General features: G+C 38.5%; 1 protein-coding gene across 1 annotated transcript in view; it reads left to right on the top strand.

Moving 5' to 3' along the window:
- Window positions 1-26,407, top strand: part of dhrsx (dehydrogenase/reductase (SDR family) X-linked) — a 51,553-nt gene that overhangs the window by 7,340 nt on the left and 17,806 nt on the right. The window contains exons 3-5 of the mRNA XM_058783470.1: window positions 3,066-3,134; window positions 19,947-20,048; window positions 23,576-23,783. Of these exons, the coding sequence (XP_058639453.1) occupies window positions 3,066-3,134; window positions 19,947-20,048; window positions 23,576-23,783 (379 nt within the window). The remainder of the gene's footprint in view (window positions 1-3,065; window positions 3,135-19,946; window positions 20,049-23,575; window positions 23,784-26,407) is intronic.

Here is a 26,407-nt window from a genome sequence, read left to right as displayed (position 1 = left end):
AAGGAACATGTAGAAAAGTACCACAGACATAACAATAATAGTAATAATAATGATGACAATAATAATAATGATGATGATAGTAGCATTAATAATAACAAAAATTGGAGGATGAGGAAGGTGATAAGTAATAATAATAATAGTAGTAGCAATAATAATAATAATAAACTCAATTCATCAGAAATGAGGGGAAAGTTGTAGGATGAGGAAGATGACAAATAGCAACAATAATAGTATTAATTAGTAATAGTAGCAGTAATAACAATAAACTTATTTATCAGGAACAAGGGGGAGGTTGGAGGATCAAGAAGATGACAAATAGTAATAATAATAATGCTAGTAGTAGTAATAATAACGACACCAAAAACAATAATAATATTAATAATAAAGCTATAAATGGTAAGGTATTGTAAGGCTGCCTCTGGGCCCTCCGTGAGCATGGTGTAAGTTAGACCCCTGCCCATGTCACACTACAACGGGCCATCAAGGAGAGGTGCTGCGGGGCACAGGGCCCAAAGTCCCACCCCCGGCTGCCACACACATGCCATGCTTACCCTATTTGTTTTTTTTTTTTTGTTGTTGTTTTTCCTTTTCCTACATTTATTGTTAAATTCATGACAGACGTATATGTATGTCAACGAGTGTGTGATGCATTAAAAAAGCATGACATGCAGCGTGGAACCAGCCCAGTGCAAAGCCCAGGCCCCCATGCCCACGTCACACTTACCCTGTGCGCGTGTGATATATGTATGCATGTATATTTCTTTCTTGTTTCTCCCATTACCCTCTTTTCTTCCCCCTCTTTCCCTTGTTTATGTTCCAGTAAATGTACAGGTGCTGGTCATATAATTAGAATATCATCAAAAAGTTGTTTCACATTTATTTCACTAATTCCATTCACTTGTATATTATATTCATTCATTACACACAGACTGATATATTTCAAATGTTTATTTCTTTTAATTTTGATGATTATAACTGACAACTAAGGAAAATTCCAAATTCAGTATCTCAGAAAATTAGAATATTACTTAAGACCAATACAAAGAAAGGATTTTTAGAAATCTTGGCCAACTGAAAAGTATGAAAATGAGAAGTATGAGCATGTACAGCACTCAATACTTAGTTGGGGCTCCTTTTGCCTGAATTACTGCAGCAGTGCGGCGTGGCATGGAGTCGATCAGTCTGTGGCACTGCTCAGGTGTTATAAGAGCCCAGGTTGCTCTGATAGTGGCCTTCAGCTCTTCTGCATTGTTGGGTCTGGCATATCGCATCTTCCTCTTCACAATACCCCATAGATTTTCTATGGGGTTAAGGTCAGGCGAGTTTGCTGGCCAATCAAGAACAGGGATACCATGGTCATTAAACCAGCTTTTGGTACCTTTGGCAGTGTGGGCAGGTACCAAGTCCTGCTGGACCTTGATTTCCAAATGAAATGCAAAATTTACTTTCATCTGAAAAGAGGACTTTGGACCACTGAGCAACAGTCCAGTTCCTTTTCCAGATACTGGTTGCTTTGGCACTGTGTGCAGGTGCCAAGTCCTGTTGGAAAATGAAATCTGCATCTCCATAAAGTTGGTCAGCAGCAGGAAGCATGAAGTGCTCTAAAACTTCCTGGTATACAGCTGCGTTGACCTTGGACCTCAGAAAACACGGTGGACCAACACCAGCAGATGACATGTCACCCCAAACCATCACTGACTGTGGAAACTTTACACTGGACCTCAAGCAACGTGGATTGTGTGCCTCTCCTCTCTTCCTCCAGACTCTGGGACCCTGATTTCCAAAAGAAATGCAAAATTTACTTTCATCAGAGAACATAACTTTGGACCACTCAGCAGCAGTCCAGTCCTTTTTGTCTTTAGCCCAGACGAGACGCTTCTGACGCTGTCTGTTGTTCAAGAGTGGCTTGACACAAGGAATGCGACAGCTGAAACCCATGTCTTGCATACGTCTGTGCGTAGTGGTTCTTGAAGCACTGACTCCAGCTGCAGTCCACTCTCTGTGAATCTCCCCCACATTTTTGAATGGGTTTTGTTTCACAATCCTCTCCAGGATGCGGTTATCCCTATTGCTTGTACACTTTTTCTACCACATCTTTTCCTTCCCTTCGCCTCTCTATTAATGTGCTTGGACACAGAGCTCTGTGAACAGCCAGCCTCTTTGCAATGACCTTGTGTCTTGCCCTCCTTGTGCAACGTGTCAATGGTCGTCTTTTGGACAACTGTCAAGTCAGCAGTCTTCCCTATGATTGTGTAGCCTACAGAACTAGACTGAGAGACCATTTAAAGGCCTTTGCAGGTGTTTTGAGTTAATTAGCTGATTAGAGTGTGGCACCAGTTGTCTTCAGTATTGAACCTTTTCACAATATTCAAATTTTCTGAGATACTGAATTTGGGATTTTCCTTAGTTGTCAGTTATAATCATCAAAATTAAAAGAAATAAACATTTGAGAAATATCAGTCTGTATGTAATGAATGAATATAATATACAAGTTTCACTTTTTGAATGGAATTAGTGAAATAAATCAACTTTTTGATGATATTCTAATTATATGACCAGCACCTGTATGTATATCATCTAATATGTGAAGCATTAAAAAATGTTTTAATGTTGATATATATGATGAGAGCATAATATTAATTAGTATGCTTAAAGGGATAGTTCACCCAAAAATGAAAATTCTGTCATTAATTACTCACTCTCATGTCGTTCCAAACCAGTAAGACCTTCGTTCGTCTTCGGAACACAAATTAAGATATTTTTGATGAAATTCGAGAGCTCTCGGACCCTTCATAGACAGTAATGCAACTGAAATGTTCCCAGACCCAGAAACGTAGTAAGGACATCAGTAAAACAGTCCATGTGACATCAGTGGCTCAACCTCAATTTTGCAAAGCTACGAGAATACTTTTTGTGTGCAAAGAAAATAAAAATAACGACTTTATTCAACAGTTCTTCTCCCCTGAGTTACTGTCTTCCGTAATTATTAATGACAGAATTTTCATTTTGGGGTGAACTAACCCTTTAATACGGTAATTTTCTATCTTTTTTTTTCTCTTCTTCAGCTGGGAATGAGGAACAGGAGGGTCTGGAAGCAGTGAAGAAGATTCGAGAAGAATTAAATCAGGGAAAAGGTAAAATTCATTCAAATCAAGTTAAATGCCTTTGAAGGGCCTGAGGGTTTTAAGTGGTCGTTTGTGTAAGAAAGGCTCTGTAAGCTGAGTTCCCAAGCATCATGTACCCTCCTCCATTGGAGATTCTGACCTTTACAGTCTCCTTGAGGTGATGATTTACTCCGCAATGACCTGATGCTACTTAATTTGCAGCTAAACATGATAATTTTTCTTGCCATGTTTGGATTGGTGTGTTTACTGGAAGAATGTGTGAGAGCAAGCAGAAGAATACCAAGAGAGAGATGTTTGATGATTGTGTTCACTGAAGAACCATAACCTCATTGTAATGCAGATGGGATATTGGGAGCCGCAGTTCGGATGAAGGCACGCTCACTTCCCTGCGGTATCCACCCCTCCCCCATGTGGATTTTCAACTGCTAGGCGAGAACAGGCCCGTCGGTTTTCACTTCTAGCTTTCATCATAGGGCTATTGAAGTTGAGAAATAATGCACTGGAGGGAAGCTGTCCTTCTGCCCTCATTAGATTAGATTAGATTAGATTCAACTTTATTGTCATTACACAAGTACAGGTACAGGGCAACGAAATGCAGTTTAGGTCTAACCAGAAGTGCAATAGTAGCAAGTGCAGTATATACAATGGTTGAATAAGTGCAGGACAAGGATATGTACTGAGTATATGTATAAATATATATAGAAAGATGGTTATTAATATAAACAGAATTTACAGGTGAATATGTATAGTGAATAAATATACAGAAATTACAAGTGAATATGTATAGTGAATAAATATACAGAATTTACAGGTGAATATGTATAGTGAATAAATATACAGAATTTACAGGTGAATATGTATAGTGAATAAATATACAGATGGCTATTACTATAGGCAGAATTTACAGGTGATATGTACTATCAATATAATATATATACAGATGACTGTTACTATAAACAAGGTGTAAAAGTGCAGTGGAAGTGATTGCGTATTACAATTAGACATACGGTGCAAAATATTAATGTAAGCATTGATAATGTAACAACAGTCGGCAGTGCAAATGAGCATAATCCAATTTAGGTATGGTAGTGCAAGATACAAAAGTAAACAGTTGTTACTGTGATAAAATTTACATTCAGTAGTGCAAATAAGGCAGATGTGAGGTAGGAGAGAAGAGTTAATAATATATGAGGAAGTGGATCAACGGGGTAGAGTTCAGTAAAGAGACAGCTCTGGGGAAGAAACTGTTCTTTAGTCTGCTGGTCCTGGTCCGGAGGCACCTGAAACGCCTGCCGGAGGGCAGGAGAGAAAACAGTCTGTGGGCTGGGTGAGAGGAGTCCTTAAGGATGCTGCGAGCTCGATGCAGACAGCGTTTCCTCTGGATGTGTTCGATGGCAGGTAGTGGAGTCCCTGTGATGCGCTGGGCAGTTTTCACCACCCGTTGCAGTGCCTTGCGCTCCGCAACAGAGCAGCTCCCATACCATACTGTGACACAGTTGGTCAGGATGCTTTCTATTGCGCAGCGATAGAAGTTCACCAGGATAGCTGAGGAGAGCTGATTCTTCCTCAGTGTCCTCAGAAAGAAGAGGCGCTGGTGAGCCTTCTTGACCAGGCTGGAGGTGTTGGTTTTCCACAACATGTCCGCCGAGATGTGGATCCCCAGGAACTTGAAACTGGAGACACGCTCAACAGCCATTCCATTGATGTGGATGGTGTCGTGTGCCTCTTGACTCCTTCCTGAAGTCCACGATGAGCTCCTTCGTTTTGGTGGTGTTGAGGAGCAGGTTATTTTCAGTGCACCATGTGGCCAGGTGCTGGATCTCCTCCCTATAGGCAGTCTCATCGTTGTTACTGATGAGGCCAATCACCGTGGTGTCGTCTGCAAACTTGACGATGGAATTAGATCCATACACAGGCTTGCAGTCGGAGGTGAAGAGGAGTAGAGAAACGGGCTTAGCACACAGCCCTGTGGTACACCAGTGTTAAGTGTGATGGATGTGGAGCAGGTGAATCCTGATCGAACATTCTGGGGTCTGTTGGTCAGGAAGTCCAAAATCCAGTTACACATTGAGGTATTGATGCCCAGGTCTCCAAGTTTGGCTATTAACTTGGTTGGGATGACAGTGTTGAATGCTGAGCTGAAGTCAACAAACAGCATACGTGCATAAGTGTTCTTATTGTCCAGGTGAGTGAGCACAGAGTGCAGTGCCATGGAAACTGCGTCCTCTGTGCTCCTATTGCTACGGTAGGCAAACTGGTGTGAGTCCAATGTGGATGGTAGAGAGTCTTTTAGGTGTTCCAGGACCAGCCGCTCAAAGCACTTCATGACGATGGGTGTGAGTGCTACAGGGCGGTAGTCATTAGGGCACCTCGGACTAGAGTGTTTTGGCACTGGCACAATGGAAGTGCATTTAAAGCATGTTGGTACGGCTGCTTGGGCAAGAGACAGGTTGAAAATGTCTGTAAAACCCCAGCGAGCTGCTCCGCACATGCCCTGAGAACACGACCAGGGATGTTGTCTGGTCCAGCAGCCTTGTGCGCGCTGATCCGGCTCAGTGCCTTGCAGACATCTGTGGAGGAGAGTATGATTGGTGGGTGGTCAGCTGAGGGATTGAGCTTGGTGGCAGTTTCTCTGTTGTCTCTTTCAAAGCGAGCATAAAAGTAATTTAGCTCGTTCAGGAAGTTGACATCAGTGGCTGCGGGGTGGAGTGGGTGGGTTTGTAGTCACTGATGGCCTGAATGCCCTGCCACATGCGCCGAGGGTCAGAGTTGGAAAAGTGTCCCTCTATCTTTAGCTTGTAGCAGTGCTTGGCCTTTTTGATGCCCCTCTTCAGGTTTGCTCTGGATGTGCTGTAGGCTTGTGCATCTCCTGATCTGAAGGCAGTGTTGCGTGACTTCAACAGGAGTCGCACTTCCTTGTTCATCCAAGGCTTCTGATTTGGATATGTGGTGATCTGTTTCTGGGTTGTAACACTGTCAATGGTGATATTGATATGATCCAATACAGAGGAGGTGTAAGAGTCAATGTCTGTGTGAGCGCCACTGGTGGCTTGAGAAGCAAACATACTCCAGTCTGTGTGTAGAAACCTTTCCTGGAGTGTGGAATCTGCCCCCGCAGGCCACACCTTGATGGTCTTCACTGATGGCTTCACACGGTTGATGAGGGGTGCATATTTGGGGGTGAGGAACAAAGAAAGGTGATCTGACTGTCCCAGGTGGGGGAGGGGTGTCGCAACGTAGCTCCAGCCATGTTTGTGTAAACATGGTCTAAGGTTTTGTTTCCTCTGGTGTGACAGGAAACATGCTGGTGAAACTTGGGTAGCACTGACTTTAAGTTTGAGTGATTAAAGTCACCTGCAACAATAAAAGCCGCCCGGTGATCAGTCTGTTGTTTACTGATGGCTGCGTGAAGTTCTTTCATAGCAAGCTTGGCATCAGCATCCGGGGAATATAGGCTGCAGTTATAATGGTGGAAGTGAACTCCCGCGGTAGATAAACGGTCTACATTTAACCATGAGAAACTCAAGGTTAGCTGAACAATGACTCCCAACAATAGCAGAGTTTGTGCACCAAGCTTTGTTAATGTAAATGCACAATCCACCACCTCTGGTCTTACCGAGCCATCTAATGTTCTATCCGCCCGAGTGTGTGGCGTCCGCTAGCTCAATAGCGGTGTCCGTATTCCGCTGTTTAACCAGGTTTCCGTGAAGATTAGGACGTTACAGTTCAAAAGTTTCTTGCTGTGTGTGATGCTGAGTCGAATCTCCTCCATTTTGTTCACTAGCGACCGTACATTGGCAAGGAAAATGCTGGGTAAAGAGAGCCAGTGTGGTGTTAGCCTTAGCTTAGCTCTTAGTCCTCCGCGCTTCCCCGCCTTTGTTTACGATCTCGACGCCGCCTGCGAGCACTTCCGCCCGGCCGGGTAGGGTGCATAGCCTCGGGTGTCCTAGCGATCTCAGGAAGGAGTCGAAGATTGTCCATAAAAGTGTCGGAAATTCGCAAACCGATATCCAAAAGCTCACAACGGGTGTACGATGTAAAGGCACAACTGTTCTGCACGAACAGGCCCGAGATGAGTAAGAAAAATACCGCAAAATTGCAAAATCTGGAGAGACCCAGAGCCTCGCGATGTACTCGCGCCGCCATCTTGGGATCCTCATCTAGGGTCAGTTTGTCTAAAACCATAACCTTAAATATCAGTTTTGAAATTGGTCTTGGTTCAGAGGGGAGGGGGGGGGAATGATGCTGCGAAGATGACAGATGTGCTAACAAGAAATGAGTCTTTCAAAACAAGCAAAGGCCTGGCCGGAGGTCTGTTTGTGTGTGAGGCTTTTTGCTCAGCATGATCTGTCACTGTACTTCTCTAAGCTGGTCTAATAATGACACATGATCGCTCTTTATACGGCTACAATCACCTAATGAGGGTTAGACATCACATCCAGTTAAACGGAGGAGGTGTTTTAGGAAAACAAGATAGACTGAGCTGACAAAGATAAGACATGTAATTATAATGGGCTCAGACTGCTGTAAAGGAACTTTAAAGTCAAGCAGCCGTCTTATTCAAGATGTTTACTGCTGTTTAATTGGACAGTCTAAATGTTGCCGTGGCTGGTTATTAAAAAAACGAATGCTGTTCCAGGATAATGCTGGTTTAAAACCAATTGGTGGGGTCAAAGAGGTCACACTTGAAAATGTTTACTTAAACGTTTAGCTATTTCTTATAATCATTAGTTCACTGTTAAATAACAGTAAATTACACTACGTTTGCCAGAGGTGTGTTGCTTCAACAGAAGCATCTTTGACACATGCTGCTGACATACATTATTAGGAAGTGAGCTAGATTAAACCTAATTGAACTCAAATGAAGTGAATGAAATTTACCTAGGGATTCACAATTAATTGAAAAGTAATCAAGATTGCGGTTATTGTCACAGCGGTTTAAATTTGTCACTGTTAACAACAACATATCCTGTGTGTTTCACTAACCTGCAGCATTAGTTTGAATTATTATTGTATTGCTCACTACACATGCATAATTTATCAAAGATCTGAATAATAGTTTTGTTTATCATGCTGCTATGAGTGTGAGGTTATAGGCACTGATACAGTAATAAAATTGATTCAGGAGCGTTCTTGCATAACAGCCTGACTTTTATGATTTTCTCATCATGGTGCAGTTTTTCTAGATGTCTGATGTAAAGGTTTTGTCCAAATTGTTACCCAGGCTCCACCTACATTTCTGCAAAACATACCTGTATGTACAAATCGAATTGAACACTAGAAGTCAAACAACTTTTATTCCTTTTTACACAAAGTATGATTTACAGGGCCAGAGTTTTGATTACGAAACCTTAATTTTCGCACAAAATTGCAGAATATTATGCTATGGGCCAGGTTCGCTAAACAGGGCAAATTAGTGTTAGAGCACAATTCCATAAACAGGAGGGGAAAATTCTGCGGGTGATTTACCAACAGGGTGCACATTAAAGAACAGACACAACATCTAATTTCCATAATGACCAGCACAATCTACCAAGAGCAGTGCGAATTACCGCTTGGTTTAAGGCATGCTTTTTTAGGGCGTTAAATAATGCCGCAAACACCAATGAATTGACGAGCGAAAATCTTAGTAAATCGCGTTACGTGATTAATTTCAATATTTTCCTCCCATAAATTTACCGATCAGAAGGAGTCGCAAAAGCGCTAATTTCCCACTGCGTGTCTTTAGTAAATCCTGACAGAAGTTTTTTAACGCCAAATGAGGGATGGCGCTGGCGCAAGCTGATAGTAAATCTGGCCCTATACAATTTTAACATGCTGCCAGATTTCAAAATACTACTTTACTTTTGAACGTTAGCATCACATATGTATCGGTTTCTAACTCGGTAGATTTTCCCAGTAGCTCGCACTATGTGGCGTTACTCTTGGTGAAGAGCTCTGGTACGAATCCCATGATACTACGGTTTGACAAAACAGTTAAAACTCACGTATAAAAGAGTTTTTATCACTTTTGCCTTCGTTAACACTATCAGGTAGGTTTAGTTTGGTTTAGGGAGTATTTCTGACATGATTAGTGACACTCTCCGGACATTTCAACCAACATACTATAATATTATAATATTAATATTATAAACATGCCTAATGCTTTACATAGCCTAACTTTTTTTTTTCATTCCTGGCACTTAAAATACTTAAAATTATATACTACTGTTCAAAAAATGTTGTTCTTTTAAAGAATTATTACTTTTATGCAACAAGGATGCAGAAATTGGTCAAAAGTGTCAGTTTTCTATTTAAAAAAAAAAATGCTGTGCTTAGGTGTATCCGATTATACACAAAAATATGAAGCAGCACAACTGTTTTCAACAGTTATAGTAAAAATAAATGTCTATTGAGCAGCAAGCTATAGTAGAATGATTAAGGATCATGTGAAACTGAAGACTGGACAGTTACTCCTATCAAATCCAGTAAATGTAGCCTTAGTATGCGCATAAAAGACCTTTCTTTCTGACACCAAACTTTTCAACGGTAGTATACCAATCTCAACTTGGGCACTAGGGAAAAAAATGTTTACTGTGTAGCCCCTAAATGAATTCAATTTCGATAACTTTGAATGTACCCAAGCTCAATTGAACTGAACCACCCAAAATGGCACCGGCCAAGCTCATCACGGGGTCACGCTGACCCTTTACTCTGCGGCTCCAGAGATAGTGTCCGTCTTAGACAGATAGTGCTGAGTGACTGATTCAGGGCAGAGCGCTGCTGGCAGACACACTCGTCCCACGCTGATCCGCTCTCCTCTCTCTTGCCCTGACAACACAAGGAGGACGTGCAGAGCTGAGCCATGGCAGGCGGCAATACACCCTGTCAACGCGTTATGGATTCAGTCACTCTGGATGGGCGGACAGTTATGTTCCCAAGGCTGTTTTCCACCCATCCTCTGCTTGTCATATTTCTCCGCACAGCTGCCGCAGCTCCGGATCTGTGGTGTGATTTGTGAGTGACGAGGCCTTTGTAGCGGTTTTCAGAAAGTGTCTGTGTCAGATGTTAGATGTGGTCTTGGAGTCTGCCATAATGACACACACTTTCAGGGTTTAATGTATTAGTTTGACCAAGATCTGCTGAAATGTGACATACATATTGAATGGCCATCAAATGTCTGTTTAAATATCTGCGTCTCAATTCACATACTGTCTGTTTTAAATAGCATGTAAGATTATAATTAGTGCTGCCTTAATCCTAGTTCTTTAAAAAGTATTCCAAAGGTGCTTGGATAGTATACTTTACCCAGCGGATTGTTCACTTTTTGGGCTAATATTGTCCATAAACCTTAAACACATTTGTGCTTTTATGCGATTTGATTTTTCCAGTTATTGAAATGTGTCAAAGAATGTGGTTCTTCTTATGAAATACAAGTTTTCGCCAGACATAACAGGACCCAAAGTTCCACTTTTGATACAGCTCTCTGTAATAACCTATTTCAGAGTTCTTGAGGACCATCCAAGTGCTTCTTAGCAAACATGAGGCGAGCTTTCATGTACTTCTTGGTGAGGAAATGTTTCTGCCTTGCTGTACTGCAATGGATCTATTTTTGACCAGTGTCTTCTGATGTTAGTCATGCTGAGCATGTTGTTCTGGTGTTCTTTGTGACTTCTTGGATTGGCAACTATTTCAAAATGTTCTGCATTTGGATGACATTGCTCTCATTGTGGTTTGTTGATCTGACCACTTGTGGTGGGGATTTTGATTCCACCCAGTGACTCAGATCTTATGAATATTTCTTTCAGATTCATTCACTTATTCGATTATTGTCGCCTGATTCTACTCTGTCCTTGTTGTCAGTGACTTGCATGCTAAATTGAGTAATCAATATATGCCCCTTCGTGCATTTGTCCAGCAGATTCTTCTTCACGAATGAGATGCCTGATTCATCTGTCTTTGATCATGAAAAAAATCTCATTCAGACTAAAAGTAGCAACTACTTCAGTGAAAGTGCACACTCGTTCATTGGATCAATTCTGTACTTTTCACTAGAAATATAGTACTAGTTGCGTTCTTTGATTAAATAGAAAGTTCAAAAGAATAACAATTATTTGATTTTTTTTGTTTTGTTTTTGTAACATTATAAATATACTTACTGTCACTTTTGATTAATTAATGTGACCTTACTGAATTAAAGTATTAATTTCTTTAAAAAAAAAATGTATTTTATTTTTATCAAACTTTTGAACAATGTTGAATGTAAACATATGAAAATAATTGTTATAACCCAAAAGTTATAATTTGGAACATTTAAAAAGGAACTGTGGTATCAAGATTTTGTGACTATATTGCTTTATGACCATGTGTTAGTTTTTTTTTTTTTTTTTTGTATATTAGGTTTATTATGGTATTTTTGAATTTTCAGACACATAAACAGTACAATCACAAGACAGGACATAACCCAACTACATAAACAGTCAGGGAAAGAAAAAAAACAACAACAACAAACCTCCTTCAATCAGATTCAATTTTGCAGATTACCACATCACCAAGTAAAGGCAAAGGGGGATCAAAGCCACTTTTTGCACAATATGACATCATAGACGAGGCGAAATAATATTGTAATAACAATTATAAAATAATAATAATAATAATAGGTAACAACCTAGGCCTTTTTACCTCACAAGGACGTTACTTAAGGAAAATGACCATAGTAACAGAGAGCGAACAGATTTGCAACAGTGTCAGCATAGTCACTAGTTTTGACAAATAATTGAGGAAAAGAAAGTCAAATATTAAAATGAATTTTAGAGAGAAAAAAACTGAGCATATTAAGATTGACACGGAAGTTAAAGAAGACAGCAATCACAATAGAAAATTAAATTTCAAATAGTATCAACATTATTGACCATGTGTTAGTTAACCAAAACTAAAAACATAAAGTTACGGAAAATAAAAGATATTTACAGTGGTGGCCAAAATGATTAGAACACTAGTATTTTCAGCAGCTAAAAAATTGTTTACGTCAGTTATTTCTATCTTTTGCTGTAGTGTGTCAGTAAGAAATTATCATTCCAGACAGACTGGATGATGATCAGATCAGATCTCTGTGTGGAGCACTGGCTGTTGTCAGACTCCTTGTGCAAAATTTCACTGGATTATTCAATTAATGGCAAAATGAATGTTTGGAAATGTAAACTGATATTTCCTACTGACACACTACAGCAAAAGATAGAAATAACTGACTTAAAACCATTTTTAGCTGCTGAAAGTACTAGTATTCTAACCATTTTGGCCACCACTGTATAGAAATAACATATTTAAAAAAAAACAAGCTAATTTTATTTAAGCTAATTGCCAAGAAAACATTTCTCATTTTCTTAACTTGATGTGCTAAAATAACTAAAACTAAAATAAAATTAATAAAAACTATAGACATAAAAAAAACAAAAAAAAAACATAATTATTAAAATTGGAACAGATACAAAATTTAAAATGGAAGATTCAAACTATAACAGTATCTCAATGATACTAAAATAACACTGACTCTCAGTGCTGGTCTTATGTACTCAAACTGAATTGTTCATTGTAAACTTCCTATTAACCTGTATGTAATTCTCAGTAGGTCATGTTGAGAGTTTATTGTGGTGCCTGTTGACAGCCAGCTGGCAGCTGATATGAAAAGCAGATGTCTGCACAGTCAGAATCTGCACAGAACCTTCTGGATCCTCACCAGTGGAGTCAGTGTTTGGTAAAATGTCTGCTCATTGAGGGCTCATTGCAGGGGTGACGGCACCCTACTGCCTGATGTAATTAGACAGACGCCCCAACATATGCCCAAAACACACACTGTGTGTCAAAGGTTCACAACAGTTGTTTACAACATGTAAAAAAAAAATTGTATTAATATAGAGACACGGGTGGGTATGCACCAAACAGGAGGCTCATACATCTGTGAGGTGTCAAAGACAGAGCACTTGATAGTGTTTGTGCGTGTCGCTGTGTGTTATCATCTGTTTTGCATTTTTATAATATACCACTCATATATTTTTATCTTCTGTGGCATCATTATAATAGTGACACTGCAATTATGACATCAGTGGCAAAAAACAGCCCGTTCCTTTCTTTATCTCTGTCCTTTATTGATCTACACCGTCTCTTCCTGACTTGATATGGAGAGATAAATCTTATCATCCGTTCTAAGATTTACTGTCCAATCTCTATGTTCCATCTACATTTCGTAGACCTGTTGGAGGCCGACCCGACTGACAAAACCTCACGTCTCAGCCAGAGCTGTCACTTACCCAGGAGTTATTCTCTATCAGTCTTCCTCTCTCAGGAGTGTGTGTCTGATTTACTGGCAGCCTTTGAAGATGGAGAAGGAGGGAAATGGCTTTGTTGGTACTTGAAAATGGCGGTATGCCAGTCACTGTGTCCTCCAGCTGGCACTGTACCTCTGGTGCCAAGATTACCTCATTACCACACTCTTTGGCACATCCAAACTGAAAATTATGAGAGAAAGAGCAAATAAGGATGAGATGGGTATATTCCGTGGCGGGCCGTATCCCCAGATTAACTCACCTCTTATAAGGCAGAACTATTGCTCTGGTGCCATCAGGAAACAGCACTCATGAGTTGTGCATGGGCTCTTGTGCTCATTACCGCAGCTCAGATTCTTAATCGGAACAGAACATCTGCAGGCTTCCCTGTCCAGCAGTGCTCCGAGAGACACGCCAGTGATCAATCATGCCAGAACAGCCACCGACTGAAGGGCTTTGAATAGTCTGGAATTAAAAACACAGAGTGGAAATACGTGGACAGAGCTTGCCATTGTAGGGTTTCTGTAGGTTGTGGTTTTGGGAGAACAGCATGATTGTTGGCTGTGGCTTGCTGCTGCCAGTACATCCACAACATGCTGCTGTGAGCATATAAGAAATACTGCTGCTGCATCTAATATATTTGAAATAACCCCCATATAGTATACATGAATCACCCCGTAGCAGATCTATACAGGTGGAGCTGGGGAAGGTTGAGGGTTTCTTAAGCACGCTGCAACTGCTACAGCAAGCACTAGCCAAATATTTGAATGTTGAGCAGCGAGCTCATTGGCTACCGATACAGGAGAGAACCAATCAGCTGTGCCGTGTGATAATGATGTCATTATGTCAGATTGAGTTTGACCTATCAGACTGCGCCATCTAGAGTTTCATGCCAGAACTTTGGATTTAATTATTTTAGATTAATTGTTTTTTATTTGAAATTATTTTAGATTAATTGCTAACTAAAAAAAATATAATAATTATAAAAGACTAATTGTGATTTATTTTTGTTTAGTTAATGAGATATTTGGCTAAACTTTCTCTTTAATTTACCTTAACCCAGCATTAAAGGCAGTCTGGTCAAATCTTTGATGATTTGTGTAGAGTACATTCATTCATGAAACATGAGCAGAACAAATTTTTGTGTAAGTCGTTCGTAAAGCCGCTCTGACGTAAACTTTTGAATTTATGAAAATGTTTGTATTTTTAAAATGTTAGTTTGTACGAAAGAAATGTACACCTGCTCCCTACCACGTATAAATGGTGCGTAAAACGTTCTGCCTTCTTTTTGGCAAACTGATAACACCTTTGGCTACCATAATAGTTCACAAGTTTGTTTGCCCCTTTTTTCTAGTTGAGAGTTGAAACTGTTCAGCTTTGGGTAAAATGCAATGGTCGTCACTGTCCTTGTTTACCCAGCCGTCCAATCAATGGAGGAGGGACTGGATAAATACTACACCGACCACCCATCCTAATTGTACAATGACTAAACAACATCGGAGAAGTCAATATTGCTGGTTACTGCATTTTTATATTCAGTAATATTCTTCGAAATAAATAAGATACTAGCAATACAGTACTGCCGTGGATACAACAAATCATAGCAACCAAAGTGTTGCATGCAGCTGGAAAAAAACTGTGCCACCAAAGCGTTCTCAAGCGCCACCCGCTGGCCATTTTCATAAAAGCGTCTGGCAATTTTTCAGCTAGTTAAACTGGAGCCAAATCTGAGAAGGGATTCCAGAAGATTCCACTGCGTTCCTGGACAAGTAATGGGGATTATGCTAATTGTGAATGGGTGTGCACGTGCCCTATTTTCAAATGATTGGAAATTATTAACATACACGTTTTTAACAATTAAATCTAATGTTTACGATGCATTTGTGAATCCAAAAGAGAGTTTTCGGGAGTGTCTGTTAATAACTCAAATTACTCAAATTGCGCAAATTAAATTTTCTCATGTATTTACGCAAGTTTCATGAATGAGGCCCAAGGGGCGCTTTGTGTTGGGAATGCACATACTTCGTATATCAATTTAGACCAACCGTTCTTAGACCTTTGAAACTAACCAAATGTAAAAACACCCTAGGAAGTGCATGTTTAATAGATCCTTGTTGACAGTATTGTAGTGGAAATGGCCTGAAGCCTAAAAAACAGTAGCTTTTTCAAGACAATATAAAACTGTCACAGACGGGACTGCTACGCAAGCTTTAGTCATCTCTTTTGCCTCACACCATAAACTGCCTCTTATATATGCACAACACAGAGAGAGAAACCTAAGGGAGGGCACAATACATCATTAGGGTTCTGCTCCATGAGCATGTCCTGATATATCACACGCACAGACTCATACACACTCAGCTGTATCTCACCCCCTGCCCTTTCATTTCTATGAGTCATGATGCACAATGTCACCACAGAGAGACATCACTCTTCCTGGTTATATCCCCTCTGTTTAATACTCTCGTCATAGATTCAAATCATTTAATGTGTGTGAAGGGTGAAACTAGGAGAGTCGATGACTTTTATTGCGTTCTTATGAAACTAGACTAAGTGGTACATTTTATGACTTGGTAAGGCTATAATTACTATGCGTTTCATTAAAGTTTAATATTTAAAGTAATATTTTGACATAATTCTGAGTGAAAAACATCGAAAAATGCTGGCGATTCAGTTTGCCTTTGTTGATTGGATGGAGGCAGATCAGTTATAAAAATAAAAAAAAGAGGGGGGTGTGGTTTAAGCACATAAAATGATTGGAGAATTCTGTCATTTCGCAATATTGCTATGATCTATTGATTTAAAAATTATGCAAAAACATGGTACAAAAAAGTATGCATGAATGAGTCATTAAGTCCTTTAAAATCAATAAGATCAATATTTAGAAAATAGAAAAGGGAGCACTTTAACTATAGTCACGAGTGAAACTGGTCTATCATAGGTTGTCACTTTTGAGCTTGATAAGCTGTCTAAGAACATTCTGTTATTTGGGGATGAATGAATGGTTTTTGTAATGATGGGTTGCCGGTCAGAATGGCATTTCACACTCTAAACTGGGGTAGCGTCGGACGATTAATGTAATGTAGTGGGTAATTGCTGTAATTGTGTAACTATAATTAGTTTAATTATGCGGTTGAGTACTCGGCACTCGAAAGGTGCACACTGTGCCAAAGAGCTGAAAGGAATAGACACTCACATTTTATCACTGGTTTGAGAGCTTTGCTTCTAAGTCACCATTGAAATAGTATGTAATTGTTAGTCTTAATGGGAGGGCCAGACAGACAATATTTTTCTGTTTGTATGGTAAGTAGATCTGATGCAGCGAGGTCCTATTATCAGCCGTTTCCATACGCCTCTGCTGCTATCCGAATCTCTGTTCATTGCACCTGTTTTCTCATCCGTCCTGCCATCCTGTTCTCCCCCTTCCCTTCTTTATTTTATTCTGGGCTGATCTCATGGATTGATAGCATTCAGGTCAAGAGCACTGTAAGGGGCCCAAAGGTCTTTCCATCCATACAACAATTTTCAATCAGCCAAAGATGGGCTATAAACCTTAAGGGAGTGGTGGTGTTTATCACAGTAAATCTCAGAAATGAGGACACCTTGAGGATCAGCGAGGTATTCATAAAGCAACTAACTGCATTACTTTCTGTTAAATTGAATAATACCATCTATCTAAGTTCTGGGTTCTATGAACTAACTTGGTTATTTTAGATACATTTTGTTTGCAGTAACTGGATATACATTGATACAGACTGAAACAGAGCATTGAGAAATTGATAGATTTTTCCATTTTAATGGTTTAATTAAATTTGAATAATCAAAAAGCGTGGCTAATATTTACAGGGATTTATTGTTTAAATTAAAAACCGAACCTGAAAACTGTGTGATTATTTCCTGATATTCCTTAAAAAATAAGGTTTTAATAATTTGTATTATTATTTTGTAATTTAAAAAAAATTTGTAATTGTAAGTACATTGATAAGAACCTTCCACACAATAGTAATATATTTCTTTCATAATTATAATCTGTCCATTATTGACTAGTTGAACATTGGCCAACAATTGTAAAAATATGAAAAAAAAAATTAAAAAAAAAATGTAGTAATGTATTAATAATTTCAGTACTGTGTTAAAGTAGAGTGACAAAGGTAGTACACATGGTCAGATACAAAGCATGAATGGTAGCAAAATTTGAAATCCATAGTCCTTTAATTGGAAATTTATTTAAATTTAGGTTCATACAAGACCAAAACAGATTTATTCAAACTAATTACTTTTTGGTGAAAAGGCTCAATTAACTAATTTAATGGAATTTCAGCTGGAATTTAATTTATTTCATTAAATGTTTTTACAAACTAATGAAATCATAAACGGATGATCTTGAATGTAATAAGGAGCTAATTGAGAAACATTTTTACTATTTTTGCACACATCAGCTAGACAACCATGGGCCACATCTAGCCTAACTCTTGATGACTCTGTTTTGATTGAATAGGAAAGGTGAACGTTTTGTCATATTGACCTTGCCTCACTTCACTCTTATGCAGGGAGCGGAAAAAATGAACAAAATACCAGGATTTGCATAACATGACAACTAAAACTGATTGAAGCAATGATGTGCGTATGGCTGGAATATTTTAATGTAGTGTCTCATTTTCATAAGCTGAAAGCCCAAAGGGCTTATTGAGGTAAACACAACAGCATTCTGATTCACATTAGAGCAACTTGCAGATGCTGCAGTTTTAAAAGCTTGGGTTTGGGCTTATAGGTTTGCCCCTGTCTATGTGCAAAATGAGAAACGAAACACTGACTTCATCATGTCAAATTTCTGCCCATACTTGGGCATGCTCTGACAAGCTCATCAACAATTCCGCTAAACATTTCATTTAAAAGACATCCTTGAAGTATCACTGCTCTTTTATTGGGCCTCCTGTGTACATTTCTTGCTGTCCACCCCGGCAGGCGTGTAATGGTCTAATTCTCACTTGGGAGCCATTATTAGCTCAAAGGTTAGTCCCGTCAGACTGAATGAATGATAAGCCTAATTAAAGTTGATGGAGAACAAGAACAGAAAGGATGAGTGGGCAAAACTCCAGCTTCTGTTTCCACGATTGGGATTGTGACCCCCGTTAAATAGAGATATAAAGACCCATCATATTATTCAGATTAGGTTTTAGAGACCAAGTCAAATCCATATATGGTCTGTTGATTCTAAATGAAGCAGATATCAAATTTAAATAATTGTTTATTAGTGTTACATCAAAGAAACATGACAGGCTGATAGTTTGACACTTTTCAAGAATACTGTATTAACATATACATAAAATAAAATGGACTTAACTTCGAATTACTTTTTAAGATGTACAGTATATTGAGCTGTATTGTCAAGACGTAACAATAACATTTAAATTGAGCTACACTAGCTGGTGGACATTATTGTTTTGTTGGTAGTTTTGTAAGTAATCTTGGAGCAGATTTTGTTGGTTTCAGATGTTTATCTAAAAAGAAGTGATCATTGAAACACTGGTAGGTCATTTGGGATGATGGAAGAAATGTCCTTTTGACTTTACGTGAGCGTTAGCGAGTGGAATAATTTGCATGCTTTGAAATGAGACTAATTGGCTATGTGCTTTGATGTACAGACCAACAGAATAAGGTTATTAAATGAACTACGGCATGAGAACGCTGGATGAATCAACAGACATTTAGCCTGCAACTACTGTTTAAAACCAGGCCCTGTAAAACAAGCTGACAAGCTGAGTTTACTTGTTTTATTTGAGGAGGGCAAATGCTTTGACTGTTATGAGCTGCATATGAAAATATACTGTGCATTCATTATATGTCATCTTTATTGTGGAATAATTCTGTTGTTATATTGAATACTTATTGCTGTGATCATGCAAGTGTGTGAACCGATTTGATTCCTGAAAAGACTTGTTTATCTGGTCAAAGGAAGACCTTTTGCAAAGGCCTCATTTTATTGGATTATTTGGTATTACTGTCGTTCATGCTTGTGTTGTCCTTGAGCAATTCATTATGTGTGCTTACCAGGCTTGTGTGCCATTCGGAATTGAATTGAGAATGCTTTTTAAATTCTAATTCAGTTCCTGATTTTGCATTGGTGGCAAACAGGATGCATACGTGCAATTCAGATTTTAATGTAAGGCAGTAGAATTTAAGTGAATTGAAGGTAGTTTTGAAGGAATCAAAGGAAGTTTTGAAGAAACTTTAAAGGGATAGTTCACCCAAAAATGAAAATTCTGTCATTATTTACTCACTCTCATGCCATTCCAAACCTTTCAGTCTTCTGTGGAACTTAAGATATTTTGAGAAATATCTCTTCTTTTATGTTCTACATAAGAAAGACAAGCATACATGTTTGGAACAACTTGAGGGTGAGTAAATTATATAGTTTTCATTTTTTAAGTTTATATTGTTGAATTGTCTACATTAATTTTCAGCATGTGTTCTTATAGGTGCTGCTGTAGTACTAATTTTGTAATCTCTTTGCTTTCAGTGGAATTCATGTACCTGGATTTGGCCTCTTTGACATCTGTACGACACTTTGTCCAGAGATATAAAGCCAAAGGTTTGCCACTACACGTCCTTGTCAATAATGGTACGTAAATTCTTTAATTTCTCTCTAAAAAATAAAAAATATGTATCATTAGGCCACAGCAGTTGTGCTGTAATAGTTTAAATTGTCATATTTGGAGTGTCTAACATTAAGTTATTTGTTGAAAGCATTACTGTAACAATAAATCAATACTGATAATGCAGTACTTGTTACAGCATTTATTTTAGGTCCATATTAATTTATCCATAGACATTTTAACATTTAACATTGCATATATTCCATCTTTATTTGACCTCTCTAACTCTAGCGCTCTCTATTCTATTTTATCTGTCTTCTTTGTATCTATCTGACCCTCTAACACTAGCTTTCTTTTTTTTTCCTTTTCTATTCTATCTGCATGTTTTTCTTTCATTAAAAATAAATAAATAAATAAATAAACTTGCTATGTGTACTGCGTTAGGCTAACCGAGACTTGTCATAGCGTTTGCATATCGTTGCTCTTTTGTTGGTTTTGATTACTTCTATTGTCCACATTTGTTAGTCGCTTTGGATAAAAGCGTCTACTAAATGACTGCTAAGTGTAATGTAATGTATATCTGAAAATGTATAATGAACAAACATGAAATTGCAAAAAATAAGAGTGTTTTTTACATTAACCTAGATTAATAAATACTGCAAAATTGCTGCTCATTGTTAGTTCGCGATACTTAATACATTCATGTAAATGAATTGAACCTTACTGTGAAGTGTTAGCTATTTATCATTTTTAAGAGCCGTACATCTTGCCTCTCAACCTGAAATCTCTTGCGTCCTCCTAAGCTCGCTCTGTTGGACATGTCTGGTCTGTGTCCTGAGGGCCTTAGGGGTTGTTTGTTTTAACTGAGTGACTTTTATTTAGAAGCCTGCCCCAGGGAATGTCTCAAAATGACAGGAGCAGTCACACACTGTCCTCTCCCTAACAGAGAGAATTAATAATTCACGCTCCCCTTTTCCCGTTTGTTCTCTGTGGCACACACCCCTCCCCTCTGATGCCGGTTGATGGGCAAATGCATTTGTGCCACCCCATTGAGGGTCTAATGATGCAGAAAGGTCAACTGTTGACCCCTCTAGTGACCTGGCTGGACAGGACACTGCATGTGTCTGAGGGAGAGTCAGGGGACATTGATTGTCTCTTCAGAGAGCCTTCAATCGTGGATCAATAACATTAGGATGCATTAGGTTTAACTTTCCAGTAGGGTTGGACAATAAATGATAACATATTGGGTTTGTGGTAAAATTCATGTTGATAAAGATGATAAGCTCTGGACATTTTTACTTTATGGATTAATCTAACAGCCTATTAAACACAGCAAAAATAAACACAACTTTTAGCGCGGAAAAACTGCGATCCAATATTATCCAAAACTCAAAGATATTTATGACAACCAGCTAAAAGAGTTGGGTTTAACTTGAAGAAATTATGACAGAAACATATTACCTTAGAGATAATGTACAGACTTGCATCGCCCTGAAGGGGTTTATTCTGCAATAACAACTGGCTGGATGTACATTATACCGCTTATTACATAGCTCTTTAAATGCAAATCGTTCGCAAAGGAAAAAACGTTTCTAACAAACGGCTTTGAGCCTAGACAAAGTTCAGACAAGACTGACATTTAAGGCATAATGTACAGTCGTATCACTATAGAGAGAGCGTGGCGGTGTGACTTGAGAGATGTGAAAGAAGCACTGGCCTCAAATACCCAGATGAGTGTATGTTATTTGGCATTGCTAATGGCAACATTGTTATCTGGTAATAAAGACTGGGACACACCAAGTGACCATTGACTAACGTTAGGCCACCGTCGAGTGTCCGTCAGACAAGTTTTGCACATGTCGGGCTCATGTTGATGGCAGTTTGCCCGATTAAACATGTTGAATAAGCATTGGGGCCATCGGTGAGTGTGAGAATTCTGATTGGATGTTCAGTTTAGTGAGTCGAGATTTAAAGCAAAAATTAAAACAAGCAAGCAAGTCAAGATGGCACAGACTGTTCTAAAGTAACGTTATGTTACCCAAGCATTCCAATACGCAAATATTTTCATAACAACATGAGCTGCTTAAAATGGAGAAAGATATCAACATAAGTGATATTAAAAATGGTAAGCAAGCGCTGCTTCGTTTACGTTTTGTATATCTGTGTAAATCTCCATTTATCCTTTTGAATGACGAATATATATTGATACCTGCTGCTGATATACAGTTAATTCCGTGAGGCGGCAGCACTGTTGACTTTCGTCGCTGCTAGTTCTTTGAAGTCGGTGACTGACCAATCAGAACCAAGTATTCCAGAGAGCTGTGTAATAATATTCTGTAATCTTATTATTTTTAAGGAATATCATGCTAAGATTTTTTTCCACTCATTTTAATTTATACAGTTCTGCAGAACTGATAAAAATACAAATTCTATGCTTTGTTGTAAATTAATTGTTAGATTTTAATTTGATTACATTTTTTAAATATTTAATAAATTATGTTATCAGTTAATTTCATTAGACACCATTTTGATTAAAAATTTGTATAAAATAATAAAACACAGAATCCAAAAAATAAAATGGAAAACATAAAATGGGTTTCAGGGGGCCCTAAATTAAAAGGTATCTTACTCTATGGAGTTTAATTGTGAACAAACAATGTACTGTATGTTTACATTTCATTCTTTGGGCCTACCAAACATTTGGAAAGCATTTCCTTCTCCATGGTAAATGGTCAATGAATATTTTGATAAATATCAGTATGTATGATGTGGAAAGAAATATCATGATAATATTTTTGGCATATTGCCCAGCCCTACTTTCCAGCATGAGTTTAATTAAAGAAAACATATCGTTTCATGTTGATTTAATATGCTGAGCACATTTTTATAATCCTGATTACTGTTTTCTCCTGCAAACTGAGCTGTAATTCTGTTAAAAGCAAAATAATGATGAAACATGTTTTCAAGAGCACAAGCTTATTCCCGCATGAATGCTGGTGCTCAGTCTCGGTCAGGGTTTTAAACTAGATTACATCCATTTAATATTGGGATCCACCAACTTTAATTATCTTGTGGCGCTCCTTTTAAAGACATAGAAATGCATTTCTGTAGAGAGATATTTTTATGTGTGAATGTGACGCATGATTCTTCACATCTTTTTATCAAAAACATTACTACTCAGCGAGACCATGAATTAAGCGGAAAGAGACACATTAAGAACATTAGTTTAGGAAATGGTTATTCGCTAGTTCAGTTTCATGTGAAGACATCTCTGGTATCCTTCTGTGTGTGCTAAAAGCCATTTAAACAGACGCAAATCAATAAACCAGCAATTCCTAATCCACAGTATTCAGAGAGCTGCATGCGGTACGATCTTCTCCGAGTGTGTGAAGTTCATCGCTTTTCAAACCAGAGGAAAGAGTGACTCAGAAGTGACTCATGAGTCATTTTCAAGGTGTGAATACTTGATCAAGCCTAGTAGGACTCTTCCTGGTGGCCTGCATATTCTGTCTGTTCATAATATATCAGCAATGATGATCCTTTATGTCTGCAGCTGGTGTTATGCTTGTTCCGGAGAGGAGAACAGAGGATGGATTTGAGCTACACTTTGGGCTAAATTACCTGGGCCATTTCCTGCTGACAAACCTGTTGCTGGATGTGCTGAAGAAGTCAGGCAAACCTGGGAAATGTTCCCGAATAGTCATTATGTCTTCAGCTACCCACTATGGAGGAAGATTAACTCTGGATGACTTGCAGGGAAGGTTAGAAGCTTTTTTGAATTATAATTGAGATTCTTTTCTTACCTCAAGCCTTTTTGTGAATGGAAAGGACAAGCTGAATCTTAAAGACAAAGATTTAATCTTCCTACTTATATTTAAAATTAAAATATATTAGATTGTGCCCAAGGCCACTGCTGAATGTATAGTGTTAGACACAAAAGACATACAATTTTGTGTTTTCTGTGTTTGCAGTCAGAATTTTGATTTCAGTCTGAACAAATTGTATACAGGTGCTGGTCATATAATTAGAATATCATCAAAAAGTTGATTTATTTCACTAATTCCATTCAGAAAGTGAAACTTGTATATTATATTCATTCATTACACACAGACTGATATATTTCAAATGTTCATTTCTTTTAATTTTGATGATTATAACTGACAACTAAGGAAAATCCCAAGTTCAGTATCTCAGAAAATTAGAATATTACTTAAGACCAATACAAAGAAAGGATTTTTTAGAAATCTTGGCCAACTGAAAAGTATGAACATGAAAAGTATGAGCATGTACAGCACTCAATACTTAGTTGGGGCTCCTTTTGCCTGAATTACTGCAGCAATGCGGCGTGGCATGGAGTCGATCAGTCTGTGGCACTGCTCAGGTGTTATGAGAGCCCAGGTTGCTCTGATAGTGGCCTTCAGCTCTTCTGCATTGTTGGGTCTGGCATATCGCATCTTCCTCTTCACAGTACCCCATAGATTTTCTACAGGGTTAAGGTCAGGCGAGTTTGCTGGCCAATCAAGCACAGTAACACCATAGTCATTAAACCAGCTTTTGGTACCTTTGGCAGTGTGGGCAGGTACCAAGTCCTGCTGGACCTTGATTTCCAAATGAAATGCAAAATTTACTTTCATCTGAAAAGAGGACTTTGGACCACTGAGCAACAGTCCAGTTCTTTTTCTTCACAGCCCAGGTAAGATGCTTCTGACGTTGCCTCTGGTTCAGAAGTGGCTTGGTAGCCCTTTTCCTGAAGACGTCTGAGCGTGGTGACTCTTGATGCACTGACTCCAGCTTCAGTCCATTCCTTGTGAAGCTTTCACAAGTGTTTGAATCCGCTTTGCTTGACTGTATTCTCAAGCTTGCAGTCATCCCTGTTGCTTGTGCACCTTTTCCTACCCAAATTCTTCCTTCCAGTCAACTTTGCATTTAATATGCTTTGATACAGCACTCTGTAAACAGCCACACCTTTCAGTAATGACCCTCTGTGATTACCCTCTTTGTGGAGGGCGTCAATGTTCGTCTTCTGAATCATTGCCAAGTCAGCAGTCTTCTCCATTAATGTGGTTTCAAAGAACAAGAGATACCCGGAATTTATACTGTAGGGATGGTCATTAATTGAAACTCAAATGTAAATATTCTAATTTTCTGAGATACTGAATTTGGGATTTTCCTTAGTTGTCAGTTATAATCATCAAAATTAAAAGAAATACACATTTGAAATATATCAGTCTGTGTGTAATGAATGAATATAATATACAAGTTTCACTTTTTGAATGGAATTAGTGAAATAAATAAACTTTTTGATGATATTCTTTATTAAAGGGGTCATGAACTGCCTTTTTTTTTTTTTTTTGATTTTTTGTACTCTTCTCTGATATCCATTTATAATCTTATCAAGATGTTTACATAAAAAAAAAAAAACATAATTTGGAAGTAATAGGCTATTTTCTGTCCTGTTTTGACGCCCCTCATCAGAACGCTCTGTTTGAATAGGCATGGCAGATTGTTGACTCGTAAGTAAATGTCCACTGCTATGATTAGCTTACACTTGTGTATGTTTGACAGCCTACATCCTTTAAAGATGGACGCTGCTGTGATTTAGGTTAAAAAAATGCATCAATACTTATCAAATGATCTGTAATAACAGACAAGGCAATAGTGATCACGTAATAAAAACTTGTGTGGTGTGACATTACTGTCAGATCCAATATAGTCAGCACAGCATCATCTTTTAGTTTCAGTCCTTCATCGAATTGGGCCTTGTTTCTAAATGAATCTGGTGGGCGGGGCTAAACAGGCAGTGATGTACAAGCAGGTATTGATCATCATCTTCAGAGGCAGTGTTTAGCCACAATATTACGTCATAAATTGGCACATTCCACAACCTGTCCTTTTGGCAAATTGGCTTCAATATAAGCTGTTTTCAGACCAGCAGTTTTCAATTCCAGTCCTCGCGCCCCCCGCTCTGCATATTTTGTATGTATCTCTTATCGGTTCCTTTTATCAATTGAAGGACTGGAATTGAAAACCGCTGTTTTAGACTATCCTGAAAGCTGAGTTCTAAAACTTGCAGAATGTTTTTATAGCATTATCTCTTATATATTAATGGATCAAGAAAATTTTGATTTCTCATTTCGTGAACTGCATAAAAAATGGAGAAGTTGCTATTTCTTTCCTTTTCTGATAGTTTCATGGGCGTCGGTGGCAAAAAAAAACAGAGTGGGTCCTCACTCAAAAACATTTTTACTGGAGTATATGCAATTTCCAATTCTGGTGCGTTTCAATTAAACAATTGCTTTTATATTCTAAAACGGTTACCACATACCTGACAAGGTTTCCCAAGAAATTAACTCTGCATTTAAAAGTCTAGTAAATTGTTTTGAAC

The sequence above is a fragment of the Onychostoma macrolepis genome, chromosome 01 (genome assembly GCF_012432095.1).
Source record: "Onychostoma macrolepis isolate SWU-2019 chromosome 01, ASM1243209v1, whole genome shotgun sequence".
Classification (NCBI taxonomy): Eukaryota; Metazoa; Chordata; class Actinopteri; order Cypriniformes; family Cyprinidae; genus Onychostoma; species Onychostoma macrolepis.
Note: the sequence above shows the minus strand (reverse complement) of the source record. Positions and strands in the feature narration are given on the sequence as shown.